Below are 18,189 nucleotides of genomic sequence, written 5' to 3' on the forward strand. Positions count from 1 at the left end.
CATGGATCTAGTTACAGTTTTTCGCAGACTGCTAACCAGTTTTCCCAGCAGTTTTTGTTGAAGAGGCTGCTATTTCTCCATCGTATATTTTTAGCTCCTTTGTCAAAGACAAGCCCCCAAACTGTTTTTCAGGACTGGCTTCAAACCACAATCTTCCTGATCTCTGCCTCCTGAGTAGATAGTCCATTGCATGAGCCAGTGGAGTCTGGCTCCCTATTTTTTAAGAATGGGGATTTTACATTACATAACTACATTTCAGTTATCAACTTCATAAACTTACATTAACCTATTTTCATCGAATCTACCTAGATTTATCAGCTGATCTAAGATACTCTTCAGAGCTTTGTTCCTTCCAGTGTGGGATCCAATCTAGTGACGGGAATTGCATTCAGTTGTCAGATATTTATTTTCACCTTACTTTAGAACATTTACAAAAACCTTTTTTATTTTATGACCTTGAAATTTAGAAGAAAATGGGCCTTCCCTTTTGAATGGACTGTCCTTCTTTTGGTGTTTATCTGACATCTCCTTATGACTAGGTTGAAGTTTTGTACTCTTACTTGCAATACTGCCCAGGGCATGGTATGTGCCCTTTCCAGGGTGTCACATTTGTGGACACACTATGTCCTATCTGTCTCTCATTGGTGATGTTTAGTTTGACCACCTGGTTAAGGTGTAGTCCCATTTCTCTACTGTATAATGACGGTTTTGTTTAGCTTATGGAACTAATGAGCAGTCTATGAAGACATACTTCAGGACCGTCTTAGTATCCTGCTGCAGACCTTTAGTAAAATAAATGACCACCTATGTACATTATTTCAGGAGTGCCAGAAACACACAAAAGTTGTAGGAAAAAGATAGCTCTATTCCATTTCTTACGTACAATTGGACAGTCATTGCAATAATTTTATCTCCTATTAAAATGCACATATTCCTGATGAACAACAACAACAAAAAGAGGCTTTGCTAGATGCCAGACCAAGTGCTTTGCGTTTTACAGCTGCGCTGCTCAGCTTTCAACAGGGTGTGTTCCCACTAAACCCATCATTAAGTCAAAAATGCATCAAATGCACCTAACCTACTGAGCGTCCTAGCTTAGTCTAGCCTACCGCAAACCTGCTCACAACACTTACATTAGCTTGCAGTTGGGAAAAATCATCTAACATAAACCCTATTTTATAATAAAATAGCAACTAGCTCATATAATTTATTGGATGCTATACTGAAAGTAAAAAGCCGAATGGTTAGATGTGTACACTTTTACACCAAAGTGAAGTTGAAAAGTCATAAATCAAACCATTGTAAGTCAGGACTGTCTGTATTTTCATTCCTTTAGTAAATACTCATTGTGTGTCTCTGAGGAAGCAGTTGGTGAAGACCACCAAGGTCTTACACTTGGCAGCTTTATTAGTGCAAGATAGGAGTTATGCTCTACTTACAGAGGCAGGGTATGAAGTTCAAGAAAGTCAGAGAACAGATTGGTCACTTAACGTGGTACATGACTACGCCCTGCTTTCCCACTGTGGTGTGTTGCCCCTCTGTGCCATGGACTAGTGGTAATGCTCAGGCTGGTCATGCTTACAAACCTAGTGAGGTCTGATTGTATCAAATCTTTTTTTAAAAGCTAGTCTTGGCAGAAAGAGAGAGGCCAAAATACGTACGTGAGCAATGCTCCCAGGAATGTGGATGGGTATGGAAGGATCAGGGAATGAATATATTCTACTTATAGACTGTGCCCAGTTCCCTTCCAGAAGAAGGGAAGGAAAGAGGTAGGAAGTAGATGTTAAGGAATGGGCTTTGGTCAGCAGAATTTCAGTGTCCTGCTCATCTAGTGTATAGACCTGTAGTTATTAACTGATACAGTAACTGAGAATACTCCATCATGTAGGTAAAGTGTTTATTATCCTTCACTAAATGCACTTTCTTGTACTTAAGTATAGGGCAACTCCTCCAATATTCTTCCAGTGCTCACAAAGCTTTTGGGATTTTTCTGAAGTCTACCCATGCTTGCCACCATTACGTTACATTAGATGGAAAAGCCTAGTGACCTCTTAAAGGAGGAAATCTGACTTCCAAGCAATATGTCAATCATTCAGGCAGTGCGGTCACTCAGCTTCCCTGTAATGATGAATCCGTTCCATCTACCAGCTGTTAAAGCAGTGAATGTTGATCTACAGCTCTGAAAAAGACCCAGTACTCTGTGCCATGTGGGCCTCCAAGCAGGTCACTGCATACTTTCTCCAGCACGAATTTCCTGCTCTTGACCAAGCAGGTTATATTACTGTCCTGAACAAATGCACCAGGCAGTTAAGTATTAATGCTACTTAAACTGTCCTTGAGTTTTCACTCTTACGGAGTTGTGAAAAGGAATATACCTGGACAGACATGATGGTGCATACCTGTAATCCCAGCTCTTAGGAGGATCCAGAGTTTGAGGCCAGCCTGGGCTACATAGAGAGACCCTGTCTCAACAAAAACAAAAACAAAGGACACGCCTGCGTTCGGGATTGTAGGAGCACCAGGGAGACACAAAAACCTCCCTGGATTCCATTTCCACTCGTCTTACAATGTCGTATGAAGTCTCTTTTTCTGCTTTGGTTGAATGAGGACTCATGTTTGGTGTAAGGAATGCTGACTCTTTGTCTACCATCTCGGGGCAGTTCTCTGACTTTGACATACAATGTCTCCATGATCGTGAAAGGAAACAATAGCTGACTTTGGTACATAAAGTAAGAAGAAGAAGGTAAAGAAAAGAAACTAGTAAGTTCTGGAAGCCAGGGGCCATGCTTCTGCAGAATGTGACCCTCATTTATGACTTGGTTATTTTTATGTTCTCTCTTCCACATCATCCAGAAAGAAGGTAGCATAGTGTGCTTGGCTTTGCCAGCATCTATTGAGTACCTGAGCTGGGTTCAGCTCTCTTTGATATAGAGGGCTAGAATGTGAAGGATTTGATATGGTCTTCATTTTTAAGGAGTTTTAAAATTGTAGTTTATAAATGGAAAAAAATTTAGAGAATAATAGGAGATGATCTGCCGTCTTGAGTCTGTTTTCTGTACTCTGGGAGACTGGAAAGGAATAGAGAGTTTAAGGAGAGAGGAGTATACTTAAATTTTTAAGCTGGCTTGGATTTTGACTTGCAGTCAGGAGACTGCTGTGTGGGGTAGAACTAGCACAATGTGTGAATCAGGCAGAGCCGGGAGGCCAAGATCATGGAGCACTTTGCAATTGATAATTTGTCACTTTATGTGCCTTAAACATACTTTCAAAGATGGTCTACATCATTTGAATATCATTGGCATCCATTGAAGGAAAAATGCAAATTGCCTGCTCATTCGATAAATCATACCTAATGGGGGAGGTTATTGAGGGGAAAATAGAAAAAAGTAGAGGAAGGAGTTGCTTGTAGGATGAATTAAAACAGATGCTCCTTGTTCACAATTTTCACAAACCTCTAATTGGATAGGGACACAAATAACATTTTACTCTAAAAATATGTTTTCCCTTGGATTTGTGTCAAAGTTGGGAATATTTTCAGTAGCATTTTTCAACAATGATTAGAATGCACATCTAAAAATTATATTAAGTGGTGGTGTCTGTGAAGATGCTTATACTAGCAGTCACCAGATCTTTTATTAGGGCAAGCCCATGGGGTTCTTGATCACCATAGAAAGAAAGCAGGTCTGAAAATAAGCTAGAGTGTGCCCTTGGGGGACCCTTGTCTCTGTGTGGCCCTTTCGGACCGGTTTTCTAGGAACAGCCATTGTTCCTCACCTTCTGGAACATCTGTCCACATGAACTCAGACAGCCCGTACATAATAATGACTTCCAAAGGTATAGCTCATGTTCCCAATCCCTTCCCTTCTTTGTAGGATTCAAATTCTATCTCCATTTCCTATAGTTTGACATTCTCTACGTGACTAAGCTGAAACTCTCAACTTCCTCTTGAACTGTTTCTGTGTGCTCAGTGGTATTCAGTGATACCACCACCTACCCAGTGATTTCTGCTGGAAACGATGGCCAACCATAAATCCTTCACAGTTTGCATAGTTTTTTTCTTATCTAGTGATGACCAAAGAAAACTGATTTTGAACTGACCACATGAGATTTGCCCAGGTAATCTGGGGTCCAGGCAATTTAAGGCTCCCAATGTGATTCTGCATATTTTGGGAAGATGTCCTTGCACCATTCTTGAAAACTCATAATTAAAATGGGTATGGGAATCAATAGGCAAGTTGGTAACCTACCTCATGGGTCCTTGGGAGTGAACTTTTTATGCTGGGAAAAGCCTTATCTTAATTTGTGTATGATACTTCAGATGTATTTTTCTGTCATATAGCTGCATATTTTTAGAAAATGAAGTATAATCTACTTAGCTGCTTAACACAATAATGAATTCAAAGTGTATTCAATTGTGTGCTTCTTGGCTAGGGATATGATGGGAATTAAGGAAGACACAAATGTGGCCTCATCTTTTTCAGTCTACCATACCATGTATTTTTCTCTTCCTTAAGGTACAAAATGATCTTACATTTCAGAGTAATGGGAGCCAGTATTCTCCAAACGAGGTAAGTTTTCTGAAGATTAACGGAAGGTAAGGACTTCCATGAAGACTGAATTGGAACATCTGTTATAGAAATAGATAATATAATGCTGTGATTAATGAGTTAGTGGGAGAGTCCCTGGGGATTCTCCTTAGTTGCCACTCACTGTCATTCTCTGACCCTGTTCATAACTACATCAGTTTTGTAAGAAGTATGCTTTAAAAATGAGACATCTTTATAGAAAACAGAATGAAACTCACTCAGACAGACAACGTTTAGAAAGTCATCATGAGGTTTATCTGTAGATGTGCAGAGACATCTGCTCGGGGTTAACAGTGTTATCACAGTCCTTGCTTGATGTGCCCTCTTTGGGATGTGTGTGCACACACAAACAGACACACAACTATGCTGAAGGAGAAATGGAGTTCCGGCTTCATGTGATGTACAATGTATTTATGATGAGCAAATAAAAAATGAGTGAGTAACCCTGCAATGTTCTGATGATTACTACACCTAAAGAGTTTGCACAGTAATGTTTTAGCCAGGACTTCATCACATAGCAGCAAGTACAATCAGGAAGTAGTTTTATGATAATCCTTGACCACAGAGAAGCATCCATACTTTCTTCAGTTTTTTTCCCTAATATTCTTTCCTTCTAACCTGACAGATAAGAGAGAATTCCCCTGCTATCTCTCCTACCACAAACTGCCCAGCTCCATTTGGCCTGAAGCCTCGATCAGGTATGCTAAAACCTCAGTCCATCCTCACACTAAATAACACAGTGGTTTCTCATTATGCTTTTAAACATATATATATATGATTAACGTGACCATTGTGGATTCTGCAGGTTGCAATCCTGTCATCAGATCTGTGCTATACCTTGGGGAAGTCTGAGATTTTTGGAAACCAGCTGTTCAGTTCATGCAAGCCATAATGGATGGCTTTCCTTCTTTGAATCAGAGAAAGGAAAAGCAGTAATAGGAGCTAGTAAAAGGGGAAGAAATAGTGAACTTTCTTACCCAAGGAAGATAAAATAGCTCCCCTTTACACCAGTAAGTTAAAGAGCAGCTGGGGAGAGGGACTTCTTCCTGAGACATTCCCAGTTGATTTCTGAGCATGGTAGGCTCTATGTATTTCCTCATGTAACAAGTCATCATTTGTAGGCTTACCTGAGTGGTCAGGAGTAATAAAAAAAATACATTTGGGCAAGCACTACTTTTTGATCTACTAGATTTTCATTTGTTATATTCATCAAACTAAATTATAACAATATACAAAATAACTATTGATTTTAAAAAGGACTCTGAGTAGGAAAATGTGTTTCTTCTTCTTTCTCCAGTTATTTATAGTTTTAGTGCTATTTGCCTTCTTTTAGGATCTTTGTTGTACTATTTTTATTTCTTTGGTGTGTTCACCACTGATGTGAATTTTAAGCACAGACACTTAGAAGCAAAAGTTGGTAAAGAACTCAGATGTTCTCAGGTTTTCCAGAAAAGAATTTTGAAAACAGTAGAAGTTATACATGTGTCTGGTTTGAAAAATGGTATCCATGGGAAAAGCAAAGATGATTCATTAATAAAGGAAATGTTTTTGTTCTTGGAGCAAGTTGATTGATGGGCAGTATGTGGCCAGGTGAAATGGTTTCCTGGCAGTGTCAATGGGCTGTTAGAGAAAATCCACTTGAGAAAATGCCTCTTGTGTTACACAGATTTGTGTGTGATTTGCTTTTGCGTTTGGTTTTTTTTTGTGGTGCTGGGGATGGAATGCAGGCCCTCGCACATGCTATGCAAGCTCTCTACCACTATATGCCCAACCCTAGTGGATGCGTTAGAGAGAGTAAAACTGTACCTTAAATAAGACTGAAATGCTGGCCTTATATATGAAACTTAAGTGTACATGACCAGATATGGACCAGGCTTCCACTAGCATGATTTGAGGTATGTCCTGCAGGAATGGAGGTGAGTCCAGGGTTATGTCCTCTGTGCCTTCAGTGAGGACCACAGGAAACTTTTCTCTACACACTGAGGACCTCAGTATGAGCCACAAACTTCTCTTACTCCTTCTAGGCAATTCTACAGTTTTTAAATATTTCATAATTGAGCAAATGCAAAGTTGAATGGGTCTCGAAGAATAAGATTATTGTCTTTTGAATGTGTGGTCTTGCAGTTCAAGTATAGAATTGTTCTGTTGACTTCTAAACTCCTTTTGTAGCGTCTAACCTTGACTTACCAAAGTTAGCGATAACATTGTACTTGTCCTGTAATGCATTTCATATTCTTTGTAGTGACAAGAAATAAATGGAGAGCTTATTTTGGAGAGCAGAAAACAAAGATCATTTCCTCTCCAAGTTTCCATCTTGGATTGCTTGATGAGCCAGTGTGGAAACTATTGTAGTTGCTGAAAGTTCTGTAGAATTTAGAAAATAATATTAAATGTCAAGGACTCTCATGTGACATATTGGAACTTTATAAAACTAGCATTATGTATTGGGGCTTTAATTTTTATTTAGTAATTTTTTAAATGTTGCAGTATGTAGTTTTCATATTTTAATAAAATAGTATGTGTGGCAAATTTAATTGGAAATCATGTGATTAAAAAGATAGAAACCATTTTTGATTGAGTAGCTTTGGAATTCTTGAAGCCAATTAATTTTTATTTGTTTTGTTTCTTGTGCTGGGGATCAAATCCAGGGCTGTGCTCATGCTAGGCAAAGCACTCTACCATTGAGCTACGTCCCCCAGCCCTAATTTTTATTTTTAATATATGAGTCTATGTAAGTTCTGTGTTATGAATAAAAACAAGTGGGAATAAAAAATTTACTTTCTTAAAATAGACCAACTGTTTTCTTCAAAAGTATTATTTTTCTCCTCTGTGTTTTCCTCCCAAAGAAAGAGAGAGCATGTATCCAAATATTTATTCCTAGGCCCATTAATTTTGCTGGACCTGCCTTATGTCCAGCAATTAAATTAGGTAGATTAATAAATTAAACTTAGATAGATACTTCCTAGATAAAAGTATCCTAAATAAATTTGAAATTTCTAATAGATATTAAGTACAAAGATAAGACATGTTATCTAATTTCATAAATGACCAACTCGGATGCTTTAGAGATTGGCATCTATCTACTGGTTAGTTGGTTTTATTGTTAAATAGACTTGGCTGGATATTCAAATTTGGTTTGTGGTTTACTGATCAGCATTGAAAACTGGATTGAGAAGCGTATCAAGGTTGAGGAAGAATTAGGGTGATTCATCTCTTATTAAAGCATGAAACTTGCAGGTGTCTTTAAAAAGGAATTCTACTTTGCCCTGGAAAAGATGTATTAATTGTCAGTAATGCTTCTATAGTAGTTTTATTTCTAAACAATAGATGTATTGCTAGCCTGTTAAGCTTCATCCTATGTGACCAAATTTTTGTGTAAATTGTGTAATTGTATTCGCTAAGATGGTGAGTTGTTTAGAAAGTATTTCAGAAAGGTATCAGGGAAGTCTTTTGCTTTTTAATCTGGATAACCTGTGGGTATCCTTTCTTCCCACTGACACGACCGTTAGTACTCTAAGTCTGCAGGCTTGCGGAACTGTAAAGATAAACAATATTAACTGCATGCAGAGTACATGACTGATGAGTACTAACACTCAGTTTTTGTCATTCTTTTTATTCCATGCGCCATCTGTCATTCTCCTCCTATATTGCACATTTGAAATTAAATCCCATGTAAATGAATCACTCCATTTCCATACAAACCTTTTGCCATTTGTGAAATGCTGCGGCCCCTTTCGTTTTCCCTGGTCCTTGTGCAACTGTACGTGGCCTGGCTCTCTCGCTCTCCTGCAGACCCAGCCCTCATTCTCCCTCCTATCTCCTTCAACAAACTTACACAGGCACAAACATGGGACAACTCTAGCTACAGTGTTCCATCTGCAGGAGACAGTGACAATGGTAGGTGGCTTTGTACCTCTTCTTCATTGTTCTTTTTAATAAGCCAGTGATATACCAAGCATTCTTTTGTGTGTGCAGAGGATAGAGTGCATTCACCTGCATGTTTGTACTGTGCAAGCCTGAAAGGGACTCCAGAAGAATGCATGGGAATTGCTCTAAGAGCTGTCATACCACAGTTTAATTGGGTTAAGTGTTCAGAATTTGGGGAGAATTTTGCAGCTTTCTTCTCTGCCTGTTTCTCCTTGGATTTAAAAAAATATTTTTACTTGTTTGGGGTTTGCACTTTTGGATTCTCTGCTTGCTCTATAAACCTGTATTAATGCTTTAAGAGTCTGACATTTTATTATCTATGCTTACCACATGAGATTTTTAAGGTAATTAAAAGATACCTTGACTGATCCTAGAATGTTGCACTGAAAATAATGTTAGCATTGAAAACTTTCTAAAAATGAAATCACTTACCTTCCTTTTTTCACATTATTTGCACATTTTGACTTTTGATAACTTAATATCAGTTCATCTATATTATATCCAAGAAAGTATGAAAATCATATGTATAAATTTAAAAAATGAGGATATCCAGTTAGATTAATGTGAATATCTTAATTTTGTGCCATGAGCTATCTTAAATAGTTCAAGAGAGGAAAGCCAAATAAATAAAATTATTTAGATCTACATACCACATGTAGCTGAGTTTCTGTTGTAGTCTAATGCTAGTTCAAATCTTAAACATTTTACTCAGAAATACAGAGTGATAGAAGTAATGTTGATTGACATGGAATGTAATCAGTGAAGAAGCAAGCAAGACATGAGACATAACCATGATGCAAACACAATAGAAAGATAGATTTCCTAATGCTACTTTTTAACATCTAAGTGTGTTACATGTAATACTTAGAAAATATGTATTAAAATGCTTGCTTTTAACTCTGGTTAAAAGTTAACCAAAAATGCTTTTGCCATTTCCTTATGTAGACGGATCATGTATACTCTGGCAAATCAGTTATAAAGGGAATATTACTGTTTCAAAGATGGCGAATGTTTTTAACTGAAAATAAGAGTAATCAAAAAAACAACAATCATGAAATAAAAGTCCCTCCTCATATCACTCTGTTTTAAATTCCAGAAGTTGAAGAGAGCTAAATGGAAGCTTTCTTGGTAAACTGCTCCTTTATTTAAAAATAAAAATATAAACAAAAATGAAGGAAGGAATTTTTGTTTTTCAGAAGGCATGACTATTTATGGGTGTGATCTTGTTTAAAGGAAATAAAGCCTTGTATAAAAGATTTATGTGTGATTTGGTATTTCCTTAGAAATGATATCTGAAACCAGCTTTTTTTAAAGCTGGGAAAGATTTAGACATCTTATGTAGCAGTAGAATTTCTGTCCTAAAACCAGAGAGGTGAGGTGGGTCTCACTCTTAGGTAGGGGAAAGGTGGGACTACACCCAGGGCTCCTAACTCCTGAGCTTCTCCTCTCAGACAAATTTGTATGCATTGTCAGATGTTTATTGAGGATCTTGTTTGCTAGGCTGCCTTCTTTTTCTTAAAAATGCTGAGGTCTCCACAGCAGACAATCGTTGTGAAAAATCTTTCTAAAAATAAAATAACTTTGCATTCATTACTTGCTGTTTTTCTATGAGTGAACATTCTAGGAATTCATGTGTACCTCTTACACAGTAGAACAGTAATCATAAAAGAATCGTTTTTAGTCTTCATCTGGCTAGGTCAATCATATCAGATGTTCGATAGTTGTCATTTTTTGCTGTTTGCAAATTGTCTCTAATATGCCCTGGGCAGGAGAGAATTTTCCATGCACAAATATTCTTTGCAGGCTTCCAGATCTGATCTTCCATGCACACTGTCATTCTCTTTGTGCTAAACTTTGCCTTGTGATTTGGATGGATTTCCTAATGCAGTTTTGAAATTAAAGGAGGTGCATTGCACGGTGCCCAGTCGATCAGCAAATGTGGCGTGAGAAATGCAGCCTAGTTTTTAAGTTATCCTAAATGCTTCCTTCTAAGAATGTTCTACTCATCTGGCTCTCTTGGCATTTCAAAGCAGATTACCACATTGGTGTGGTTTTCTCTTATTTTCCTCACTACTCCATATCTGTGTCTGTCTCAATCTTTGTAATGAAGTGGAATCTTATTACCAGCTCAACCTAATATAATGTAACTTTAAGTTATTAAATTTTGGCAAACTTGGACTTCTTGTTTCTTGCTCACTGCTTTATTTTAATAAAAAAGTTGCTCATTTATTTAAATTTTTTCCAATATTTCATTCCAAATCTATTCATCTTAATTTCAGCATTGTCTCTATAAAGTGTTTTTCAAAGAAAGTTTAAAGTGGCCCACAGGCTAGAAGATCTATCTCCTGGGAGGGAGAAAAGACAGGGTAGAGGTTCATCTGTAGGTCTGTCTGCCTCTGGCATTGGCTGACGCGGCTTTATCTCTGATCTTCACCTAAAAACTTACTTTCTGCTCCTTACCTTGCTCTCGTGCCCCTCATGACTCGATCTTTCCTTTTCCCTTCACTTTGAAGCTTAAAAACCCTTCTGATCTTTTGAATCTTTTGGTTTGTTTAAAATCAGTCTTCATGTAGGAATGAGCACGTGGATGGACCTGTCCTGGATCAGCTTGCAAATGCTTTCTTTAATTTTTTATTGTATTAATCTTGCACCAAGATCTTATTCTACCCATTACAAAAATGAAGAAACTGAGGCCATGAGAGGCTTTTCTGTGGACCTCAGCTCTGGTTTTGCACGGGAATTGCCTGGGCCCCTGGTCCCAGACTCAGAGATGCTAATTTATTTGGTCTAAGCACTGATTTTTTTAAACTGCTTTTTATGTGATATGTGGCTCTAGTAGGCTTTAAGGAACTAAATAAATGAGCTCATCAGATTTCCACCTCACATTAACCTGGATCTAAAGCTCGTGATATTTTATCAGAGCCATGTATCACTGCCCTTGATTTTTTTTGCTATTTTTCGGTGCTGAATATTGAACCCAGGACCTCATGGATGTTAGCTAGGCAAGTGTTCTGCCACTGAACTATAGCTCCGGCAAATTTGTGTATCTTAAACAGTACTCTAGTCCAAGTTCTGAACTTCAAGAAGGTGTGAACTAAATTTCAAAACCTCATGTTTCAGGATGGAGGTGTGGCTCAGTGGTAGAGTACCTGTCTAGCAAGCATGAGGTCTGAGTTCAAACCCCAGTACCACCAAAAACCAAACAAAAACCCTCATGCTTCCATAGAAGAGAAACTTCCTCTCACTGGGATAAGGTTAGGTAATAAGGGATAATAATGTAGACAGATAATGGTGCATTTCATGTACTAATTTTATGTAATAATTAAATGATAGACTGCATTTCAGGCAAATTTTAGAGCAGTGGACTTGCTTTCTTTACTTATCTGAAAGATGTTCTCAGGACAATTACAGAAATGTTTCTCATGAGCATTCTTAGATCTATAATGTAGTGCCTATGACGTTCTAGGCATGACTCCCATGAAAAAGACAGGCATAGTCTCTGTGCTCATGGAACTTTTATTTTAGAGTCTGACACATTCAAGCCTGGAAAATAAGTTTCGAAGATTTTTCAGGGGAGAAAAAAATTTGATGACTGATTATTTGGACAAGGTAATTTCTACCAAGATGTTCTTCAATACACTGATCTTGCCATGAGTTTTTGAAGCGCTCATTTCATGTATTCATTCAGCAAACTTACGCTGTCCTGCTTACTACCTTGTGGGACACATAGAGGGTACAAACTGAAGAGAAACACAATCTCATACAGAATCCTAGAGAGAAATGTAGTCATAAATTTATGCTGTAATACAGAAAGGGGTAAGTGCTGTGAGAGAGACAGATAAAGAATTTTGTATACTCATGGGATATGGAGTTGACTCCCAGCTCAGGGATGAGGATGGAGAGAGAGTGAAGGAGAGCCTAGAGATAACGGAAAGTTCAGCAGAATTCAGCTGCAGAGATGAATTGATATTCTGCTTCAGTAGAGCCATCTATTCCCTGCTGGGCTGTGCTTAGAGATTTGTCTCTTCTGCTAAATAAATTGCATACAAGAGCAAATCTTACTATCCATGTTTTAAATGCTACTGATTTGATACATAATAAATAAACAGTTAAGAAGGGCTTTTTTCCTGCATCTTTAATTATCTGCCCCCTTTCTTCCTGTTTGTGCATGCCCCCCACCACATACTCACTCACTCAGCTCTTTCCCCTTCTTTTTTCTTATTTACATTTGAACAGTGTCCATTTGATTTGAAAAGCACATCCTACCAATGGGGCTAGTTTTAAATATGGTCTTATAGCCTCAAGTTGAACTTTCGTGTGTATGTGTGTGTGTGTGTGGCACTAGGGTTTGAACTCAGGGTTTTGTACTTGCAAAGCAGGCTCTCTGCTGCTTCAGCCACACCTCTAGTCCATTTGCTCTGGTTATTTTGGAGATGGGGTCTTGTAAACTGCCTGGACTGACCTCAAACCATGATCCTCCTGATCTCAGTCTCTAGCCACCAGCGCCTGGCATCAAGTTAAACTTTTATTGCCCTGAATTAAGTGAAGAAGTTTTTGAAATGCAGTGATATGGAATTGACAAAATCTGACTAATTCCTGAAGTCTTGGCCCAGACAGAAATAAGTGTAGATTTATTATGAGCTGGAAGAATTTGTTTTAAATCTTCATTTATTATTATTTTATCCTATAATAATTAATACATTTAGAAAACTGGTATGAATGTAGCCATGATTTCCAGTAATTGTATGTGCATTTGGAGTGTTAAACTACAGCTCAAATAAATTTTTAACACTTTTTGATTGCTTAATATTCATAAAGCAAATGCTCCACTGTGCATGTTGTGTTTTTAGAATGCACAGGAATTTAAAACGAAAAGCAGTGACAGGAAATTAAAACCCAGACACCATTCCATTGTCCTAATAGCCCTCATAGAGCTCCAATAAGGCATAGATGCTTGAATTTAGTGCTGTTAAACCAAAGCTTGTGGTTCATTTAACTTCCTGATAGTTCCATATTCAGGATGAAATCTGCCAGTAAAAACATATTGAAAATATTAAACATGCTGTATTAGATAAGATTACCCCAGAAAAAAAGGCAAAGGAAAACAAAACAATACTTTTATTTAGATGGTATTGAGGCTCCCCCTGGTGGCATATATGTGTATTTCCTAGCTCTATCCACATTCCTTGACTTTTTTTGGTAACCATGGTTGACTTTTTTAGGAGGTGTGGATTATTTCTATATTTTACATTTTAATACATTTCTCCTCCAATTACTATGCTTCAATCAGTAGATTTTTTTTTGTTTTTCTTTGGATAGTATAAACCAAGTGTAATTCATTCTCCAAGTTTCTTCCATGGTTCTTAATTTGTCAGACTTTCCCCTCACTTCCCTTTGCTCTGTGAACTTTTCGTCTCTCCTTGCCTGGCCACTCTGTCCTTCTGTTGCTGAACTTGGCTTTATTTTTAAACAATTGTTCTCACTTCCTGTGGGCTTTGGCTTTTGTGGGCCTTCAGGAGATCCTTTCTGTGACATGCCTTTGGCTTTTTTGCCTGCGACTTCCCTGGCTGACTTCCAGCAAAGGCTCAGGCCACAGACTGACTCCTCTCTGAAGTTCCAGAAGGCACGGTAGACCATCCTCTTTATCTATTAACTATGAGTCAAGGATTGAATCAACTTTCTAATATTCCCTAGACCTTAGAATGTGATTCAGATATCTTCAAACTCACTTAGAAATAAAATGTAAGGGGACAAATTGAGATTAAATTGATTTAGTTAGGCAAGCACAGGATATTTAATTAGACAGAGTGGATGCAAGGCTTTCATTCCAAGTATTGTATTTGTAACCCACATTTAATTTTTTAAAAATCAAACCTTGAAATAGTTTCTAAAGTGCCCCATAGGAAATGTTGTCAGGATAAAGTAAAAGTCACAAAATCTTCATGTTTGACATGGTTTAAATTATAGAGATTGGAACTACTTCAATTGCTTCTTAGTTCACACCACCAAGAATAATGTAAAATATAATTTCCTCCAGAATATTTGAGTTCAGCTTGCCCTGTGAACTCAGAATTTCTTTGTTTCTGTGTGTCGTAAATAAATTATTTAGGATGAATAAAGAAATTGCTTAATGTAAGCATGAATATCCCTGTATGGCAACCTGTGCAAGGCAATACGTAAAGGCTTTTCTCTCTTTCTGTTGTAGTGTTTCTAAGACCACAGAGAAATTTGGAATCTATAGACCCACAGTTTACAATTCGGAGGAAAATGGAACAGATGAGAGAAGAAAAAGAGCTGGTGGAGCAACTCCGTGAGGTACTCAGGAGACAGCATCCAAGTGAACAGTGATTTTCTGAATTGAAGCAGCGTTTTATATATATATATATATATATATATATATATTTTAAATATATATATATTTAAATATATTTAAATATATTAAATATATTTAAATATATTTATATTTTAAATCCCTAGTTTCTAATCTAGCTAGGTGACTTACTGACTCTTTGACGTTGAGAAAATCACCTCACAACCCTGAGTTTCACTTTATCCATGGTCTAAATATTCTGATCTCCCTTTGCAGGGGTTTGTGAAGAATATATGAAATAGTGTAAGGAGAAATACTTAGTACATACACACACACACATGCACATATAAACAATAGTATTATCTGGTATGCTTTAAAATAATGCACTGTCATTTATTGGCTTAGTAATAAAATTCCATTAATTTAAACGTAGGAAAGTTACCCTCACTTTGTACCTGGTCAGAGCTTTTAAATTAATCATTCAATAGACAGACCATTTGAATTCCTGCTAAAGATGAAGTCTTGCCCTCGGCTCCATCAAAGATTTTCAGCTTGGTAATGGCAGGGTCTGGGCTGTCTGTAGTTTTTAGTTCCCGTTGGGCACCCTGGAGGCGTTTGTGTATCTCTGGTCTCTGTCTAGATAGGAGGACTGTGTATGAATATGTGGAAGTTCAAATAACAGTTCCAGAATCTGTCACCAAGGGAGGAGACACCAGAATCAGGTATTAAAGGAAGCACAGTATGAGCTGTTTCAAAGTCCATTCACATTCACAGAGAAGCAACATAGCTGTGCCCTGGAAGAGCGTAAGAAAGCGACTGGGATCTTTGTCTAACAAATGTTTTTTGACCACCACTATGCTAGGTGGTGACATATCCATCTGGGTGATGGATATAGGAAGGAGAAGAAGGGTCCCTGCTGTTAGGAATCCTATAGTCTATTGGGAAGAAATAGTAAGTAAGAAGGGAGCAAATAAATACACAGTTTCAAATAGTAATGAATTCTACAAAGAAGCAATGAATCCTACAAATTAACTTAACTTAAGTTAAATTAAGGCAAGTTGGTTGTTGTAGATGACACTTCATGATGTATAGCAAGTCATCTGGAAGAAAGGATTTTTGAAAAAATAAACTCTTACCCCACTTTCAGTCACTGTTGTTGATTAAACAAGAACTAAGGGAAAGTTAGACCTGTCATTTTCCCAGAATATTTGGATGTGCCGTAAACTTGGAAGGTAAACTTTCCAGGACACATGAAATTAAGACCAGAACTTAAGATATGCCTCTTAAAGAGTGATATAATTGTATGATAAACTTGGGTCATATTGATAATTTGTGTTTTAATTTAATGATACGAAATTAGAGCTGAAAAGAGTTTTGTTTTTGTTTTTTTTAATTTAGGTATCTATACACAGGATGGTTCTGAAAGAGATTTATGCAACCCTATTTGCCTATTTTTCATTCTGGACACAGATTTCTTTTTTTAAAGAAAAAGCCCCACTGAAGCTTCCTCTAGCCAGATAACCAAGAATGGTTAACGAATGGTCTAATAAGACAGAACATTTTTAGATAGTAAATGCTGGACTTCAGCCAAACACTGGAAAAAACAAACTGGTCCACCATGGCCATGTCAGCAAAAACTGTCAGGAAACCAGACTTGCCCTGCTCGGGTGGTGTCAGGGAAGCCAAGGCAGAAGCCAGAGGTTTCATCCCCAATACTAGTAAGGACTCCTGTCAGCTCCCACAGTGCCAGTGGAGGTCAATGTAGAGTCTGAATTCCCCCACCTACCTGCCCAGTCATGAGAAGACTGGGCAGGTAGTCCACTTCACCCCCACACCCTGGCCAACTGAGACCAAGTGAAAAACCTACACTTCTACATTTATCTGGCAACATTCTACTGGATGGGACTCTCCCTTCCTGTACCAGTATCCAAAAAAAAAAAGCCAGCTAGAATGGAACTTTAAGTAAGATCCAGCATTGTATCACATAGTATGAAGAAAATGCAGGTTTCAGTTGATGATCACTAATCACATTAAGGACCGGGAAGATCTCTAACCAAATGAAAAAGCAATTCATAGATGACAGCACTGATCTTGCACAAATGTTAGAATTATCTGACAAAGATCTTAAAGTAGCCATGATAGAAAAGCTTCACTGACCAATGATGAAAGTGTTTGCAGGAAAGAAAACCTGGCATCTTAACAAATAACTAGAAACTTGGGGGCCTGTGGAGGGTAACAATATACTAAAATCATGTCATGGAGTTCCAGAAGGAAAAGAGAAGGAGAATAGGACAGAAAATTGTTCTCGGTGGGAGTGAAGTGGATGTGGTTGTAAAAAAGCAGTGAGAGAGACCCTTAGGATGAAAAAGCTGTGCACCTGGACCTTGTCAGTGGCACTATTGTGGTTGTTTTAAATTGTTACCGTTTGGGAAACTAGGCAACCAGTACATGGAATCTCTCTTTACTGTTTGCTACAAATGCGTATCAATCTAGAATTGGCTCAGAATTTAAAGTTTAATTTTTAAGAAAAGGCCAGTCATTGATTTTGCAACTAAAACATTGTCTAAGAGAAAGCCTCCCTTAATCTCTTTTCCCCCATGCAGCCGTTTGAGCCTCTTGGTTCTCACTTATCAGTTCATTCTCTTTTTACATTTTTATAGCCAAGGCTGAGGAAACATTGAACTCAAGAAGTGATTCCATTATTCCTTTCATTCTAGTTAAAATCTTGAAACACTACTGAATTTGTCTTCATACAGAGGGATTTTTTATGTTGTTTGAAAAGATTTAAATAGCATCACTGTTATCTTGGTGTCCTTATCCTCACCCCTAAAATGACTTCAGTGCCTCAGTTCATATACTTGTCATTATATTTTACCCTTGGCTGTCTCGGTGTTGGTACCAACTGGCTTCCTTCTGATTCCCCCACAGAGCATCGAGATGAGGCTGAAGGTCACTCTTCATGAAGACTTGGGGGCAGCACTCATGGATGGTGTTGTGCTCTGCCACCTGGTCAATCACATCCGCCCACGGTCTGTGGCAAGCATCCATGTCCCCTCACCAGCTGTTGTAAGTAACAGCCTGTAAAGGAAAACTGACTTTGATGTAAAGCACAGTTTTTAGACGTTGTTGGTTAAGGGACCAGTGCGATCACTAGGACCCTCCTCAAGTCCTTTCTCTTGGGCCCTAAGGAACTAGAAGAAAGGAACAAAGGAAGAGGTCTGATTAAGCAATATTTTCACTAGAAAGAGGGAATAATTGTAAATATGTAAATGACAGCTATTTAACATCGATTTTAAAGAAATTACTGGTTGAGGTGCTAACTTCAGAGTATAGGAACCTAAAGATTCATTTCTCACATAGGATTAT

The 18,189-nt window shown here is 37.8% G+C and overlaps 1 protein-coding gene across 3 annotated transcripts in view; it reads left to right on the plus strand.

Moving 5' to 3' along the window:
* Nucleotides 1-18,189, plus strand: part of Lrch1 (leucine rich repeats and calponin homology domain containing 1) — a 177,677-nt gene that overhangs the window by 136,009 nt on the left and 23,479 nt on the right. For 2 of the 3 annotated variants that reach the window (XM_074043381.1, XM_074043382.1), the window contains exons 14-17: nucleotides 4,515-4,568; nucleotides 5,212-5,284; nucleotides 14,719-14,828; nucleotides 17,752-17,889. In XM_074043381.1, coding sequence (XP_073899482.1) covers nucleotides 4,515-4,568; nucleotides 5,212-5,284; nucleotides 14,719-14,828; nucleotides 17,752-17,889 — 375 coding nt within the window. Of the gene's footprint in view, nucleotides 1-4,514; nucleotides 4,569-5,211; nucleotides 5,285-8,378; nucleotides 8,484-14,718; nucleotides 14,829-17,751; nucleotides 17,890-18,189 lie in introns of all 3 variants that reach the window. The other variant, XM_074043380.1, reaches the window with a different exon arrangement.

Source organism: Castor canadensis, chromosome 10, assembly GCF_047511655.1.
Source record: "Castor canadensis chromosome 10, mCasCan1.hap1v2, whole genome shotgun sequence".
Classification (NCBI taxonomy): Eukaryota; Metazoa; Chordata; class Mammalia; order Rodentia; family Castoridae; genus Castor; species Castor canadensis.